This window comes from Melospiza georgiana, chromosome 17 (genome assembly GCF_028018845.1).
Source record: "Melospiza georgiana isolate bMelGeo1 chromosome 17, bMelGeo1.pri, whole genome shotgun sequence".
Taxonomy (NCBI): domain Eukaryota; kingdom Metazoa; phylum Chordata; class Aves; order Passeriformes; family Passerellidae; genus Melospiza; species Melospiza georgiana.
In genome coordinates this window covers 125582-143014 of record NC_080446.1, presented here as the reverse complement: position 1 = coordinate 143014, position 17433 = coordinate 125582, and the positions used below count along the sequence as shown (strand labels likewise).

General features: G+C 38.3%; 2 protein-coding genes across 10 annotated transcripts in view; one reads left to right on the top strand and one right to left on the bottom strand.

The window, feature by feature from the left end:
• Positions 1 to 15545, top strand: part of SULF2 (sulfatase 2) — an 83343-nt gene extending 67798 nt beyond the window's left edge. For all 5 annotated transcript variants that reach the window (XM_058036112.1, XM_058036111.1, XM_058036108.1 and 2 more), the window contains 10 exons: positions 4594 to 4837; positions 6641 to 6737; positions 8458 to 8552; positions 10552 to 10611; positions 10860 to 11029; positions 11485 to 11627; positions 11852 to 11975; positions 12466 to 12496; positions 12787 to 12843; positions 13854 to 15545. In XM_058036112.1, coding sequence (XP_057892095.1) covers positions 4594 to 4837; positions 6641 to 6737; positions 8458 to 8552; positions 10552 to 10611; positions 10860 to 11029; positions 11485 to 11627; positions 11852 to 11975; positions 12466 to 12496; positions 12787 to 12843; positions 13854 to 13884 — 1052 coding nt within the window. In that variant the 3' untranslated portion in view covers positions 13885 to 15545. The remainder of the gene's footprint in view (positions 1 to 4593; positions 4838 to 6640; positions 6738 to 8457; positions 8553 to 10551; positions 10612 to 10859; positions 11030 to 11484; positions 11628 to 11851; positions 11976 to 12465; positions 12497 to 12786; positions 12844 to 13853) is intronic.
• NCOA3 (nuclear receptor coactivator 3) overlaps positions 1 to 17433 on the bottom strand; it is a 104834-nt gene that overhangs the window by 32111 nt on the left and 55290 nt on the right. The gene's annotated exons all lie outside the window — the stretch shown is intronic.

Below are 17433 nucleotides of genomic sequence, written 5' to 3'. Positions count from 1 at the left end.
AGGAATTAAGTCATGGGGAATCAACAGCAGTAGATGGAAGGCACTTAATGAGGACAGGAAAACAATTAAAGTGAGGGCAATGTAATGCTATCTGATAATACTTAACAGTTACTTAAGTACTTCTCATTGCTGCTTTCTAAACATTAACTAATTTTCACAACATGCAAAGGAGGTGGTTAAGTGTATAATTATCTTTAGTTTATGTATGTAGAAAGTTAAGGTAAAAAAAAGTGAAACTTGCTCCCTCTCACAGAGGGATCAGAATGGTGCTTTTCCCCTGTGTTCTGCTCAGATGAGACAGAGTTTATACTACACCCTTCAGCTCATTAGCCTCATTGAACCTTAAGGCATAAACTTCAGCAACACAAAACAGGATCTTGACAATCACATAGTCATTGCTTGTGTCCAAAGTAAAGTATTTGCCTCCACAGATGCTTTGTTTTTCCCTCTTCCCACATCTGAGGTGTGCTGTACAGGGAAGAGGTTAGCTTGGACCTATTGACAGAGACCTTTTCATTGGTGTTGGCTATTCTTCTACCTGCACTTATCTAATAAATCACACACCAAATGTAAGTGAGCCCAAAGCTGTACAAGTCAAGGTGACATACCAAGTTTTTTCTAAATAGCTTATGTGGAAAACTGGACTATGGTTAGTTAAGAGTCACCTGGATACTCATGATGAGTATTTGCGTTTTTATGACCTGTTCTGTGAGACTTGGGATAAAGTGTGTTCTGTGCTGGTTTGCATAATTGTTAGGGCACCTTTGGGGTCTGCTACTCAGAATTTGATGAGTGCATGAGATTGGATTGCAGCCCTGCTTGAATGCCAGTAAATGCTATTCATTAGTTTGAACCACTGCCAAACAGAAAATACAAGTTTCTAACTGGACTAAGGGTCATGTCCACATTAATGCAGTAGTTCCAAGCAGTAGCAAAGTTTTGAAGGAAATGCCACTCATTTCTGTTGTGCATAACAGAGATACATTTGCAAAAGGTCATCTTATTGCACTCCAATCTACAGTCATTTGCAGAAAAGCAGAATGGATGCCCTGCATCTAGGGTGCATCAAGCATGTTGTAAACCCTAATAGGGTATAAGGATTGGTCTTTCAGAAAGATTGAAATCAGTTACATATAGTGAGAACAGATGGTCTAAAAGACCAGACTAAATTGCTGGTACAGAGGCTGGAGCACCAGACATTTTGATAAAATAATTACATTCTAGTGTAGGTGTGGTTTAGAATGCATTTTCAGGTGCACCAGTGCATTTAGCAGGCAACTGCATTTTCTAAATTGAGTAAAGTCAGTTTCACAACAGGGCTGTGTCATATATGTGTGATTTGGACAATGTAAAAATACATAACTTGACTGTAAAGCACTTAAGCACCAGAAACCCATAAACATGAATATTTGGTATGTCTGGGTTTAGATGTCTGGAATGTTTCCTTTTTTGTCCTCTTTATTTCTTTAGTATGCTCTTGTTGTTATAAGAAAGTTCAAACAGAGCTTTGCAGTAGGTGGAAAGTTTAAATAGTGAGCTCTCAAAATCATTGGCTGTGTTGTGGCCTATTATGTTTTTTTTGCTGTGGATTTGATCTCTTCTTCCTGTGATGAGCGAGTGTATGTGATTAAAGGAATTCTTAAGCTGCATGTAGGAAAATGATGATAGGCCACACTGAATAGTAAAGAAACAGAAGTGTGTACAAAGAGTGCATTTTAATTGAAATTTCCCTGACAGTCATTTTACTTTTGAGGTGGTGTCAAAGCTGGATCAAAATGTCATTTTTAATAACATTATTTGTTACTAAAAATAAAAAGTTCATTACTTTACAGATAATGCATTTGAAGTGGCAATTGTGAGAATGGGATATAAGAAAGTACCTCTAAACTTAATCTATATTTCTAGACACTAGAGATATTTTTTTAAAAAATGTCTTTAAAAGGCCCAGTTTTACTTTCTGTTATCAAAAAAAAAAAAAACAACAACAACAAAACTCTTTTGTCTAACAAATGCAAAATACATAGACATTAGTGGAAAACTTTGTTCCTTTCAGGTTCCAGTGAAGACAAACATGCAGGTCAAGTGGTGCAATACCAGCTGGATGATTTGGGCTCTGAAAGCAGTTGACTTTCTTGACTTAAATTCCTCTGGACTCCATTTTACAACTCAATTTTGAGGTTGCAACTTCTTAGCAATACCATCCCTAAGGCAGCTTGTTTCTGTAGTAGTTGAGGAAGAGAGGCATCAGATTCAGAGAGCTTACCAAAGCCAGACTTTAGTAACCTGAAGAAAGGAGCATAGATGTTTTTGGCCAAATATTTAACAGCCCTGGATTGGCTGTTTGTAGACTCTGTACAGAGGTAAATAGATTGGAGAGTAAAACCTGGGGGAAGATTGACTAATAAGTAATTAAACATTAGTATTTATGCCTGCAGTTCACTTAGCAGATGGGAGCACACAGTACCAATGAGTATTGATCTTATTAAATATTTTAGCCACTTCAGAATTTTATACTAATCACAGCACTGAGTCAGCACTGTGGGTAACATGTCAGGATAAAGCAATAGAAGCAGTCCTTTATGAGATGCCTCACTCCACACCAATTAGTTAGTGCTAAGGCTGTGTTAGTTTGGCTGCAAAGGGAGGAGTAATCTGGCTCCTAGGTTTTCAAGGACATGTAGTTGATGGTTTCCTGGGGCCATTTACTGAGGTCCAGCAGGCTGGATTGGTGTATTAGACTTGGAAGGAAGATTAATTGTTAGTTGACTGTGCTGAACAAGATAAAATGAAGATATGATTAAAGAAATGGGAGTTTATACTTTAAATCTCATTGGTATTGGTGTAGCTTTTTAGAACTTCTTCCTACCTTGGAAAAGATGAAAGTTTCTGTCTCATTTATTCAAACATTTCCTGAATGAGTGCCTGAAATAGGGCTAATCTTTTGTGGCTTTTTTTATCCCTTCAGCTGTGACTCACCTGGCTTAATATCAGCAGTAAACTTTGAACTATGCATGGAAAATGTGCAAAACCAGACAATCCAGCTGGTATTCTGCTTTCTCTGTGTGGTGCTGACAAAAATATCGTGCTTGGCCAAGTTTCAGGTGGGAGGAGATGTTTATTTTGCTTCCCACAGACTGCAAAACAACTTTTGAGACTGTGCAATCTATCTGAAATGAATTTAAGGCTTATTGAAAAAAGTCATTCTGAATTAATGCTAGAGTTTGTGTGACAGTTAAGGTACTTTTTTGTCAGTTTTGGTTGTTCAACCTCCGGTTTCATATTTTCTTTTCCTCCTGCTTATTTTGGTGGAGAGATTATCCCACTGAAGAAACTGGCCTTTCTGTGGAGCATGGGATGGCAAGAAGGATCGATCTTCTCATTTGGCACATTGGTTGAATTTTGCCTTTATCAGATTGCAGAGGGAAGTCCCATCTCATGAGGTGTGCTGTGTGTTTATCTCTTTAAATGAGAAGTGACCAAAGGATCTAAGGGACTCAGTTGTTTCCAGTAATATCTGTGGTAACTCCAAGCCTCATATACCGAGTATACAAGCCTCATATACCAGGCTCCCCTAGGGCAGAGAGCACAAGAGAGTCTGTGACACCTAGGTTGTACTTTTTCCTCAAGGAATGAGATGATTGTGCCTAATGAGTGACTCTCAGCAGTCGCTGGTTGTGAGCAGGAAATACAGTCAGAGATGGACCCCATCATACAGCAGGGAAGTTTAATTGTAGATTTACATTTCATAACTACATTCTCTTTTTGCCATTCCAGACCAAGCAGAAGAGGAGTTCTGGGGATTTGGGCTGGAACAGAGAACTTTGGAAAATAGTAATAGGGAAAAGATCAATGAGAATCTTGTACTGCACAGTGGCAATTCATAACAAATGTTTAATTTTGCTTTTGAGCTGCAAACGCAGAAGCAAAGTTTGAGGGAGTACATAGCACTGGAGAATGGTGCTTCATGGAGAAACTGACTGTCTGGGCTGCACATCAGGGAAAGAATTGCAAAGAAAATAATTGCATGTGGATAAAAATAAAGATTCAAATATTAGTCCCTTCCAAAAAAATCAAGGATCTAGCCCTAGCCTTGAAGAATAGAACTGGGAAAAGGCTCAGGCTGAGACAACTCCAAGAATGTGTTGCAGGAATCCTAGCTGGGAAGAGCTGTATGATGGACAGCAGAAAAGCACAGAGAACTGTTCCCTGAGGGTGGCTGGCTGTCATTACTGTCACAGTTAGTGCTTAAGGGGTGACTGCCATCTGGTGATTGTAGGGGAAGAGCAAGCATCCATTTGAACGAGCTATTTGTTCTCACTGGTGCTGGACTACAGCATTTTTTTTCCCCTTTGCCATTCTTTTGTGTTTGCGTTGTACCTGCCCTCTCATGCTCTGAGGTATCCATCCACCAACTGGTACTTCCATCCATGCCGACGTTAAGGAAACAGCAGTTCACAGGAGAACTGCAACAAACACTGTCATCCAGTTAATTCCAAACAGCAAGTATGGGCTGGGGTTTTTCCTTCCAAGAGCCACAGAGAGGAGCAAATTGTAACATGCAGTTTCTGCTGCTCTTCCACTTTTTCCATGCAGAATTCAAACCAAGCTATGTCCGGAATCGCTCTATCCGTTCTGTATCTGTTGAGCTGGATGGAGCTGCCTATCACCTGGTTTTAGAGGATGGATACCAGCCCATCTTACCAAGAAACATCACCAAGCGGCACAAGGTGCAGAGGGCTGTTTTCCACGAGGAGGAAGATAGGGATATGGGGGAATATAGTGGCACTGGTAGCATTGCAGAGTACACAGCCCCTAGTCTGATCAAAGTGACCCACAGGTAAGTGCACATGCTAGATTTTTAAAAGCCTTTGCTCCTTAAGTGACGGCTCTTTTCATAAATGTGTGGGTTGAAGTGTGCTAAGCATGTTGCATCCATTTTGGATCCTCAGTCTAGCCTCACTAAAATTCTTATTCCATTTGTATAATAGCCTTCAGTTTTGTTTTAGTTTGGTCAGTGAAGAGGGGCATGAAGCTCCTGAAGAGCTGCAGCAGTGCTTTTGTCTCCTGCATTGTGTGGAGACGGTAGCCACTCATCAGTGCATATGTTTCCTGTGAGAACAAGCAAAACTGTTGGCAACAGGGGTGTTAAACCTGCATGATCCAGGAGAGGCCATACTCCTGCAAATGAGTGTGCAGTGGGGTAACCTGGCCTGCCTGGAGACTGAAGGCCCTGACTGAAGCATGAACTGGTTTGGTGTCACTGGTTGGTTTGTACAGAGTTTTCTGTAATCAGTGCTAGGAGAGGAAAATCTGTATTATGAATGAAGTTGGATGGACCAGAAACATTGGGAAATGGAACATACTGAGAGAGAGGGGAGGCAATTGTCTGACCACTTTAACAGCTATAAATAACTTCCTTGGTGGTGAATCTAGGGACTGGTAATGTCTCTTCAGCTGAACTTTAATTCATTTATCACCATTTCCATTTGTGAGCTATCAGAAAATCCACCAATCATTATTGATTACATGTTTTATATTGTTTAATGACTAGCTCATGTAAACATGCAGGAGCCAGGTAGCTGCTCTTGATACCTGTGTTTTCCATTTGCCTTCTGTTGACAGAAGTGAATTAGAAAGTCACCAATATGACGAAGTGTAGGCATCAGAGAATTGTGCCCTCTTATCCCAGCTCTCATGAATGTTCAGGACTCATAAATCACTGGTTTTTTTCTTCTGGAACAAATTAAATTTACTTTTGCTGCCTTAGTGCGCGAATCCCAGATTTTTACAAGGAACTGTCAGGAAGGTTGTACGTTATTCATGAGACTTCCCTAGCAGAAAAGAAGGCCGTGGGACAACATGAGGTGGTTTAAAGAAAATAAAGGAACATTGCAAATATTCATCTTTAATTTAAACAAGCATTCAGAAATGGCTGCATGGTATTCAACCCCTAATAAACTTTCCAGGTAAATCTGTCAAGTAGTGTTTTTTTGTTTTCTTCTTTATTAAATAATTTTAAAAACTGGATTTCACTAGAGGTTAGTGAAACATAAAGATTTTATATTGTCAGAGGGTGTTTTGCTTTCAAAGTGAAGGAGATACCATTGAAAGATTTTATCACTTTTGTAGAAAATAGTAAAACTTCTTTGTTTCAGTTTTGTTTTTTTGAGTTTCTTCTCTTTTCTTTATGGTGTAGTAATGCATCTTACCTTGCTACTATCCCTGCATCACTTAATTATGCATCGAGAAATTGCTTCTGAGTAATGCTTTCAATGCTTGCTAATTAGTAATGATTATTTATGCAGAAAGTCTATCGAATAAGCAAGAATTCTGTGTAGCATGATTTACATACAGAAATGAAACAGTCAACAGGTTCTGCTTGATAGAAATATTCTCATTGAATTTTTCTACCTAAAATTTTCCATGGCAACTGCAACCCAGACTTCCTTCCTGGTTCAGAGCACACTTGTATTTTCTTGAATGAACATTGTTTTTTGAATTCTGCATGTCATTTCCAATCCGTGGTCTCATTTGTCCTGGAGCTGTGTTATTAAGAGCAGCTGTTTGCATTGCTCTGTGTGTGTGTGTGTGTGTGTGTATCCACTGTAATAATAAACACTGTTTGCTTTTCCATGCCAAGGTGCTATATCCTGGAGAATGATACCGTCCAGTGTGACACAGATCTGTACAGGTCACTGCAAGCTTGGAAGGACCACAAACTTCATATTGACCATGAGGTCAGTGATGTTTTCCGTGTGTGTTTTTAGCGTTGTTTTCTGTGGGGTGATAGGATCATGCTGACTATCTCTGTCTGCCTCTGGGTGTCTTTTTACCTCCATGGAACCTTTTGAATTTGCTGGCTAATTTCAGAATAGACATTTCAGAAATAATTAAATTATTGCAAGTTTGTGAAGACAAGATGCTGAGTGGACAGAACTGCAACTGAAAGCACAGCTGAGAAATGTCATATGCCCTATCAGGCAAGTAAGACTTAAAGCTGTCCCTATCCTGGGAAAGAAATCAACCTGGATCTTTTTATCATCTTGTTTTCCTGTTCTCCTGTGGGGAACCTGTCAAAACAATCCTTCAGTATCAAATATAAAGGCCCAAGGAAAAGTGAGCTTCATTAGTTTTGGTGCTTCTAGAATTAATTTCTTTCACTTGCTACTGCTTTTTTTAACCTTGGACTTTCGAGTTGAATTTTTTCATAGGATTGTGTATATGGAGAACTTAGAGGTAATTTGCTGTATGAAATTTGCCAGTAAGACTTTATCTGACATTTTTGCCACTAATATTAGCTCAAACCCTTCATGTGTATAGTGTATGAAAGAGGGTCTAAGGACCAGGTAAGGATGGAACAAATGCCAGAGAGAAGCATAAAGGATGGATGTCCTGTAATCTCTTACCAAATTACATAAATTCACAGTAAAGTTCTATGTAAGAACTTCTTGGTCCCCCTTTTCTTGTAAAGATTGACACACAGGGCAAATACTTAAAAACTTACTAGTCTGCTAAGATTAGAAAAGGGCAATTTTAATATTACCACGGTTCTGTAATTGTTTTTTCTTCAGAAAATGAAGCCAATATAGAATGTCAAAGGAAATGAAGTGTGAACACACTTCTGTCCAATTGTGTTCCTGATTTAGGGTCACAGGGCTGGGTTCTTTGTCCATTTTCCTTGAACACTCTGCCCTGTCTCTGCTTCAACAGTCATGAGCTGCTACTACACCTATGGTTACTGATGGCCAATGGTAGTTCAGCAGAGACTGTTGTTCACATTAGATTACTTTGATTTTTCTGCTGTGCAGAGGCCTGCAATACCCGAGTGGAAGTGAGCCATGTTGTGTGTAAGTCAGACTGAGCAAAAGCAGGAGTTTCATTTAGTGAAAAAAGGCAGTTAAAAATAAACCTCAAGGGTGGCACAATTAACTGCTGATTGCTATCCCATGTGTCCAGACACTGCTAAAGCCTGCTATGCAAAGTGACAGAACCTTGCTGCTTTGCTTTTCAAAACCTCTGAAGAGGGGATTTCAGATCACTCCTGCCCTATCCCCTTTCCAGTGTCAGAACACGCTGAAATGTAATGACTTTGTTTTCCTTTGAGCAGCCTTTCTCCCCTTGTGAATGTGCTGTAGAGAGGCAAAACCAGAATGGATGCAGGAGTGTCTGTCTACCTGCAACTCTGTGTCCCCTCATTCCCGCAGCAACGCATTCTGCTTTCCGAGTCAAGAATCAGAGCAGGCAAACTAAGCCAGCTTCCTCCTGCTGTAGTTTCCTTCTGGAAAGTGAGATAATTTGAAAATGCTTGTTAGTGGTGAGAGCCACAGAAGGTACTGAAGAGGAAGCTCTTGGTGACAGTAGAACGAGTTTGAGAAGGTTAGAATAGCACTAAATCATGCTGGTTTTTTTCAAACTCTGTCTTGGTGGCTTTTTTTTTTTTTTTTTTTTTTTTTTTAGATTGAAACTTTGCAAAATAAAATAAAAAACCTGAGAGAGGTGAGAGGTCATCTAAAGAAGAAGCGACCTGAAGAGTGTGATTGTAACAAGCTAAGGTATGTTTTGGTATACCTCTGAATAATTATTTGTAATGTGCAACTGTAACTGATTTATCAGATCTCACTGATCTAACTGGTTTATCAGATCTCACAGGAGAGATCAGGATCTTGTTTGTTCAGTTGTGCTGACTGTACTCCTGTGTACACATTTAGGGGAAGTGTACACAGGCCGTTGCTCAAGTACAAGGCCCACTGTCTGCCTTAATTGGACAATTGAGCTCTTGCTCTGCAAATAAGCACAACAGAAAATCTTCCAAAATCAAAAGGTAACCCAAACAGAATTTTCCCCTGAGAAAAGCTGTTCGGAAGGAGACCCAGGAGCACCTTCTCCTGCTCATGGTGATGACAGAGCCAGCTCTGAGGCTGCAGAGAGCCAGATAGTACTGCAGCCACAGTGGCAGAATAGTGTGAGTATCAACAAAAAAAAGAAAGCTGTATCTGAATGGAGTCATAACTGCATGGCAGCTGTGCTTTAGCTGTGCTTAAAGCACCTGTTACCTAGTAGACTCTGTGAGAGGGTGTGGATAAAACTTCTCTGTCCTATTGGTGTCACACAATGCCTTTTTGAACAGGCTGAAAACATCGCACTCTACAGATACGATGTTTATAATTGTTGTGGACTGTAGATGTGGCCCTTGTGGATCCTGCATCAGAGTTGCAGCAGCAGATCCACTAAAATATTGTGATCATCGACTTCTTGGGTTATGGGAGCCCATGTCAAAAAAGATGTATTATTCTAGATGGTAAACAGACAGAAAGTTTATATTGGTTTATAATCCACTACTTTCAAAACTGATTAACTGAGTTTACTTAATATGTACTGTAAAGATGAAGGTATTTTTCATGAATGTTTTATAGAAAATGTAAAAAATGTTTATTTTCAGACTGATACACTTATATTTGTGCATAGCATTATTGAGATGATTAATCCCACTGAAAGTGAAGAAATTAATCATCTGAGTTACATATGGTCAAGTGTTTGTATTGCAATTGCTTTGATTTAGCATTTAGAATTAGTTGATGAAATGCCCAGCATCTATGCAAGATTAACAAATTTACTGAAGAAGATAGTTCTTAAATAATCTTACTTTGTTGATTTGTTATACTAATTAAACTTATGAAAGCTCCCAAAAGTTTTAAGAATTTAAAAGATTTGTTTTGAAGGAGATTTTAATCTGGCAACTAATTTAATTCAGATGTACTGTTTAGAAAACAACAGTTATTAAATTAAGTTTGTGTTTACTGATTTGTGTATGTAGTAACTTTATCAATAAGAAAATATTGCCAGTGACTGTGGCTGTTCTTTTTTTTAAACTTTGGTAATTCCACAGAAAGGAAATTTCTGCAAAATACTGTAAGAGTTTCTTGAGAGGCAAAGCAGTGGTAACCCAGCGAGAATGTCTATGTCTGCTTGCACTCTGCATCTCTGAATATATTAGACAGTGCTCTTTCTGGGACAGTTCAAGCCATCTTGTTCAAGTTTCCCTGAAGCTTTCAGCTAGTAATAATGGAGGACACGCCCACACCCCTTCCCAGCCCTACAAAGTACAGCTGGTATTGAAATTTTTGCATTTGTAAGGAAAATGACAGGAGGGTAGTATAAACTTGTCATTATCAGAACAAATTAGGGAATACTCTGTTGCAGAAATGTAATTTAATTACAAATCTATTTATTCTATGTGCCTCATGTGGGGAAACAACTGGTTAAAACTAAAATAATAGTAAATTGTAGCTGGATGTGGATGTACATTGCAATGCAGTGTTAGCACACCAAGTGTCACTGTGGACAAAGGATCTGAGGAAACAGAGACACAGTGAGGCTGGGAAGTGCCTGATCCAGTCGAGTGAGGCTGCCTTTATTCATCACATACACTAATAAATTGAAGGGAGAAGTGACACTTGATTAAATCTGCTTCAAATCCAATATGATAATGTTATAAGAACAGGGGCAGTTGTCTTGCTGTTGTTCACCAGCAATGCTGCTTTCATTTTCCAGTTACCATTCAAAACACAAGAGCAAACTGAGAAACAAAGGATCCGGTCTTCATCCTTTCAAGTAAGTGAAGGCCTGTTCCTTTAAGAGAGGATGTGCAAAATGTAATACTAATATTAGGTCTGTACACACCAGTTACACACTAGGCAATGACTCTACAAATGCAGAGTCATCTCCATTTGTATGAAACACTATTTAAGTTAGAAATGTGGATTCTTTCTGAGTGGCTTATTTTATTAGCTACTTTGGAGTGCTTTAGCTATGTTCAAGTCTAACAGAGTTTCCATGATCCTAACATTTCATGTGTGCAGGAAAGCCCTACAGGAGAAAGACAGGCTATGGCTGCTGCGAGAGCAGAGACGGAAGAAGAAACTGCGCAAATTGCTTAAGAGAATCAAAAATAATGACACGTGCAGCATGCCTGGTCTGACCTGCTTCACCCACGACAACCAGCACTGGCAAACTGCTCCCCTGTGGACATGTAAGAGTACTGTAAACTAAGGCTGGGCTGGGATGTTGGGTTGCTAGTAGTTACTGGTTTTAGTAGCTCTGTAACCAAAGCCATACAGTCTTTTCTATAGTAAATAATCTCTGTTTTCAGTGTTGTCATTATTGTTGCACAAAAGGCAAGGAGGTAAAACCAACTGCAAGTAAGCTACAGATTATTGAATACTGTACACTGATCTGCAAGGTATCTCACCATCTGGAATGTTTCACAACCAGAGAAAGGAACTAGACAAGATATTACTGTAATTAGTATGTGGATTTGGTATGCACAGAACAAGAAGCTGATGCTGGAATGCATTCTCTGCTTTAGAGCTCAGGAGTGAGAATGAGAGTAACTGTCTATGAATAAAGTAATATAAACAGAAAGTAATTAGCAGTGCTAAAGACAGAAGCATGTAGCTTATGTCTTTATAACTCTTCAATTTGCAGTGGGCCCTTTCTGTGCCTGTACCAGTGCCAACAACAACACGTACTGGTGTTTGAGGACAATCAACGAGACCCACAACTTCCTGTTTTGTGAATTTGCTACTGGATTTTTGGAGTATTTTGATCTCAATACCGATCCATATCAGGTATCTGATCATAGACCTTGGGATCACAGCTCGAGAAATACATCATTGTTACTTGTCACCAATAAATTGAAATCACGCCGTATTGCTGTAGGATGACGTTAAGGCCTGTATCATTTAAAATAGTATAAAGTGTCTCTTTCCTGTTAGAAAGAAACCAGCTGTATTTCAAAAGTTACCAAACTACAGAGCAACAGTCACTAAGAAGAACCTCCTGTTTATTGCAGCTAATTAATGCAGTGAATACGCTTGACAGAGATGTTCTTAATCAACTGCATGTCCAGCTCATGGAACTCAGAAGTTGCAGAGGGTATAAGCAATGCAATCCAAGAACCAGAAACATGGATCTTGGTAAGTGCCTCTTCTATTGCACTCACAAACACCCCAAAGAACCCCAAAATACTCTTAATATTATAAAACTTGAATCAGTCACGAAAGGATTTTAGGATTTACTTACAATAGTAATGTCCTGCTGAGAGTGATAGCTGCATTCTCAGATTTTTGTACATGTTCAGTTCATGTTATGTCATGTTTTTAAGATGAAGAAAGACCCTTAGCATAGTAATAAATATTGCTGAGATGCAGGAGAAGACAAGGAAGAAACAATACTCATGAAAAGGGAGAGAATACTCTAGCAGCCACTCTGAAGTTCACAGACCTGAACACAGGTCAGTTCAAGCTGGAAGGGACTTCCAGAGTTCTGCTCCAAACTTCAGCTCAGTGCAGGATCAGATAGGAGACATCTGATCTCAAGACATCAGGAAGTTTGTTAAATTTCTTGAGTCTTTATTTTTTCTCATACAGACAATTGTTGGTAACATTGTTAATTTTTCTCACCTAGGACTTAAAGATGGAAGCTACGAGCAGTACAGGTAAATTAACAAAAAAAAGTTACATTATTCTGAAGTACTACCTTAAAGCTGAAAGAGCAAGTGTGGGATTGGGAACCACATGGGAAGGCCTGGCTTGAAAGGGCATTTGAAAGACCTTCCCCCCCACTTGCTTTGAAACTTTGGAGCTATTTGTTTCAATGTTACACTGTGTTCTGATCTTAGTAGTCAAAATTCTGGCTGAATTCTTCTTCCTCATCTTTCAGATTGTGATACTAGTTGTTTTCTTGGTGATGGTTAACTTTTTTCTCCTTTTGCTGCTTGAAAATTAGGCAGTTTCAGCGTCGAAAATGGCCAGATGTGAAGAGACCATCATCTGCCAAGTCACTGTGAGTTGGGAGCAATTCACCAAAAGCATTAGCTTTTACTTAACTTTTCTCTTTTTGCATGCACCACCATTTTAACATCATCATCTATTCTCACAGAATGCTTATGAGGAAATTCCTCTAAATTATGCAAGAAATATGATACTGCCATCATTACTGACAACTTCTGCTGCACAAAACCTCTTCGTACATGTTTTTTGAGAATCCTGGAGCATTAAAATCGAGGCAATTTCAAACAGTAAAGGTAGATGCTCAGTTAAGAAACCAGTTATGGTCAGTTGCCAATAAAAATTAAAGACCAGTACACTAGTTTTGTCTAAACTTAAACTAGTAGCAGCTACCTAGTAATTTTTCACACAATGCAGAAAGAACAAAACTGACTGTAATTTTCTCACAAGTAGTGAGGCAGCATCATGTATTTTCTTGCCCTTTATCCAACCACAGCCTTTGTGCTGTGAGCAGAAAAACGAACTTAAAACAGAAAGTAGATTATAAAACAGATTTGTATCTACAACTGCTTTTTTTCTTACTGAGCTGCCTTTTAAAATGTGGTGATGATCTGGCAGTTCTCAAACTGCTAGAGCTCAAAAGATGAGATACAAATTTAAGTCTATTAAAAAGTTACCATTGCCTGTTACTGTCTCTGAATCTTTCCTTAAAAAGAAAGCAGAGCCTTCATTAAAAATCATGAAGTGCCCTCAAACACAGGTGCAACTCCCTTCGTAGGCACAGACTTTTTGCCTGAGAATTGCTTATATAATGCAGTGGTTTTATTTCTAATTGAAGAGATCTAAGACTGGCTTTAGAACCAAAATGAAGGTGGAATTAACAAGCTTTGTACAGGTTGAAATTTCAAACACTGTTGAATTGTTTCTGTCATACACCTGCTATGCTTTTATTGGTGGTTCACAGTGTTTCCATTGGTTTTTACTGCATGGAACCATTAAAAATACCTTTCTTATTACTTTCTACTACAATGTTATACACTAAACTGCATTTGTTTTATTTTAAAGAGGACAACTGTGGGAAGGCTGGGAGGGCTAATCTCCCACAGCTGCTGCACCTCCATGAGGATACAAACGGGGCAGGACTTGAATCCATGTACAGACTAAATGAATTATAACATTCATCTGAAGGACTGGATAAACTTTGAGGCTGAAATAGATAGAATGTTTGCACTGGTGAGTGAGTTCAATAGAAGCAGTGAAATTATGGGAAATGCCATCAGAAATACAGGTCTCTGAAATCCACTGTTGTACCTGCTTTGTTGCTTTGGATTATACCTCACCTAATTCACAAGGCATTTTACTTCAAGAAGACAACGCTGATTCAGGAATTGACAGAGGAGGAAACTCAGCCACATCCCAAAGAGGACTGCCCCTGCAGTGGCAGTGTTTACACAGACAGTTTGACAGGACCTTAAAACAATTTCCAGTTCACCTTTATCTTTAGTTGTCGTGAGAAAAACTTCAAAGCCAAGTACAACCCTAAAACAAGATTCAGAAAACAAAGGTGCATTTGCTTAACACTGGGGTAAAGGTAATGTTCAAGAGAACTCTGAAAAGATTCAGGAACTGAAGTCAGTAGCACCAAGTGTTCTCAACACCATGAAATTTCTTCAGTTTCCTCTGAGGATACATTTTAGTTCCACATCTACTTGTTCATTGTATTGTCACCTCTATGAAGATCAGAGAAAATCTTCACTCAAAGGATGCCAGATTTTTTGAGGGATTGTGTAAATATTGATCAGTGTACTGTTTGAAAATAAATTCCTTCACATTGTGAAGAAATTTATTAATAAAAAAGAGTGTAATCCCCACACGCCATTTCTCAAAATGCTAAGTCAGAATTTATTAATTTCTAAAGGTCCTGAAAAATTTCAGTAAATGTACATCTTAAATTTTAACACAATCAGATTTGTATGAAGGTTTTTTATGTGGTAATATTATACTGTACATTCAAAACTAGAACAGTTCCTTTGAGAAAGTAGTGTTTGCTTAGCAGTGTAACTTTTACATTTATTTTTTAAAAAGGCAGCTCTGGGAGTTCAGTACTTGTAGTCAATAATCTAGTTACACTTTAGTCTGCAGAAAAGTAAATGTTGTGAATGACAGTTACTGTTCAAAGGTTTTTACAGGAAAAAAACCCTATAATTTTACTAAGAAAGCACAGTGTACATAATTATTTCAGTAGTTTCATAAGAACATTATTACATAAGTTGTAGTACAGGTACTAATGCTGAGATTTGTATTTATCATTTGTTTCATGTTACTTTGCTACCTGTGTTTAAGGGCAAATGCCTGAGGGTGCTTATGGGACAGACTCAACCAACTGTGGCCTTCACTCCTAACAAAGAGGTATTTTTTCAAAATGCAAATTTAACTTGCCCTTGTAGAAATGCAGTGTAAAAATACAGCATGGAAGTTATTTTGAAACCCTTCCTGGTTTTGCCATTCGGAAAATCAAGTGGAATTATATCCAGACATGTAGATCCCTGGTATCACACCCCCATACTCAAAAAATTTACTTGAATTTCGGAATGGGGGGAAAAACCCTGCTCAAAAAGCAGAAGTGGAGTCTTCATACATGCTGAGTAAGATTGGGCTTGAGTATTTGTATGACATGTGGTAAGTCAAATCCACTACCCAAAGCTTTCTTGCAAGCTTTTTTAAATTATGCAAGTAAAATCTGAATGTCTGCCTTAATCTTGCCATGTGTTTTCATTAAACTTGTTAAAAATTTCATGGATTATCAGAAAAATCTACTAGATTATGGGATCCTGGATCGACACATATAAGTAAAAAAACCCTAAAGTTCCCCAAAACCCCCAAATTTTTTCTGCTTTCCAGAGAAGTTTCAGCTATCTGCCATTCCCAGTGTGCATGCAGAAAGAATATGAAAAATTTGCCCTTTTGTATTTAGCTCATAGTCTCTGGCAAGGTGAGGTTGTGACTGTTAAAATCCTGCAGGGCCAGTGTTACTGCACCTGTTACTTACTTGTCAGGCAGAAGGTTAAAAAGTTATCTTGTCCCTTTATAGAAAATAGTGAGCTGTGAGACTTGTATGTGACACAAGAAGCAGCTGGTATTTAATGAAAGGTACGTTGTTGCCAAGTTTGGGGAAAGATACCACCTCTTCTCCTTTCAGCTCTTCTAGAGTTTGCTGTTTAAGTAGACATAAATTCTAGTTCGTGTTTGTGCTGAATGTGTGTCTCATAAATGGAAGGTCTCAGCTATTACTCCCTCAGCTTTTATGGCCAACTAGGATAAAATGTGAATCATTCTTTATATACATTTTTCATCAGTGATAGCAGGGAATTTTCTCTGACCTGTACTGGATAATCACCCTTAAAGTATTAGCTCATACAGTGTCACCAAGTTCTGATTATAAACAGAAACCTTTATTTACATTATTATTAACATCCAAACACAAAAACCAGAAGGGCAGTAACACCTTACAACCAACCCTTTTATAAATCAGTCCCTATGATTTCTCTGTTTTGCAAAATAAAGATACAGATATTTCAAGCAATACTTGTAATGTAAACTAAGCTTCGATTCAGTTCTCAATACCGTATGCCTTCTCCTGAGAATTTTTTTAAAATATTGCTCTCAGATTTACGTAGTTTCACACCTGCTGTATCATTTTGTCATCTGGTGGTCTGCACATAAAATCTACAATAAAAGGTGCAACATTCAAGGAAGTTTTGTCTTGTGACAAAAATGTGGTGTGAATTTCTCACTTCAGAAGCAGTATTTTAGGCCAAGGAAAAAAGTGCACTACATGGAAGTTTAATAAACACATGTGATCAAAAAAGTAATAGCGACACAGCAAAACAATGCTCATTTATGCAGCAGTGATCAGAGGTTGCTGTACTAGCTAATTCATCTCTTACTGCTGAATAATGTTATGTGGGTATTATTTTAAAAAACATCCACAAAAATGTACTGCTATAGGACCAAAGCAAAATTGAAGGTGGTAACTAAATGTCAACAGATTTCAAACCAGATGTACTAGTTGGTGCTGCCACGAAATACACTGTCAACGCATTTTAAAAATGCTTGCTGCCCCTTCATCAAGTTTAAACTAAACATCTTTTAATTCAGGAAAAAAAAAAGTAGGTACTGGAAAGCTCCAACATGCTAAACCTATGAGAAAAGGATGAGGTTTTCTAATGCCAGTCAGGTAGGTACCAGTTATACATAGATGTATAAATAGAATTACTAATTTAAAAAAAAAATTGTACTGCAAGATGTATGTAGCAGTATATAGTCTAAGAGCTCACCTAATGAAAGCAACTGGTGTTAGTAGTTTCCATCAGTATAATGACCAACTACAAAATATAAATATTGTTCTGGTCTGATTTGATATAAAATGCAAGGGACTGTTGCCTTTCACCCTCAGTAAGCAGCACTTACTCAACAAATAGATATGATCCAAGAAGTGAAAAGATAAAAGTTTCTTAGGCTTTTAAAAGTTTTGCATTCTAAAGACACATTAATCGGACGGAAAATTGCAAGTAAGTGCTGTGATAATCTATATACTCAGTACTAGTGGAAGAGACAGGGTAACATGAAGTAGCACGATTAACTC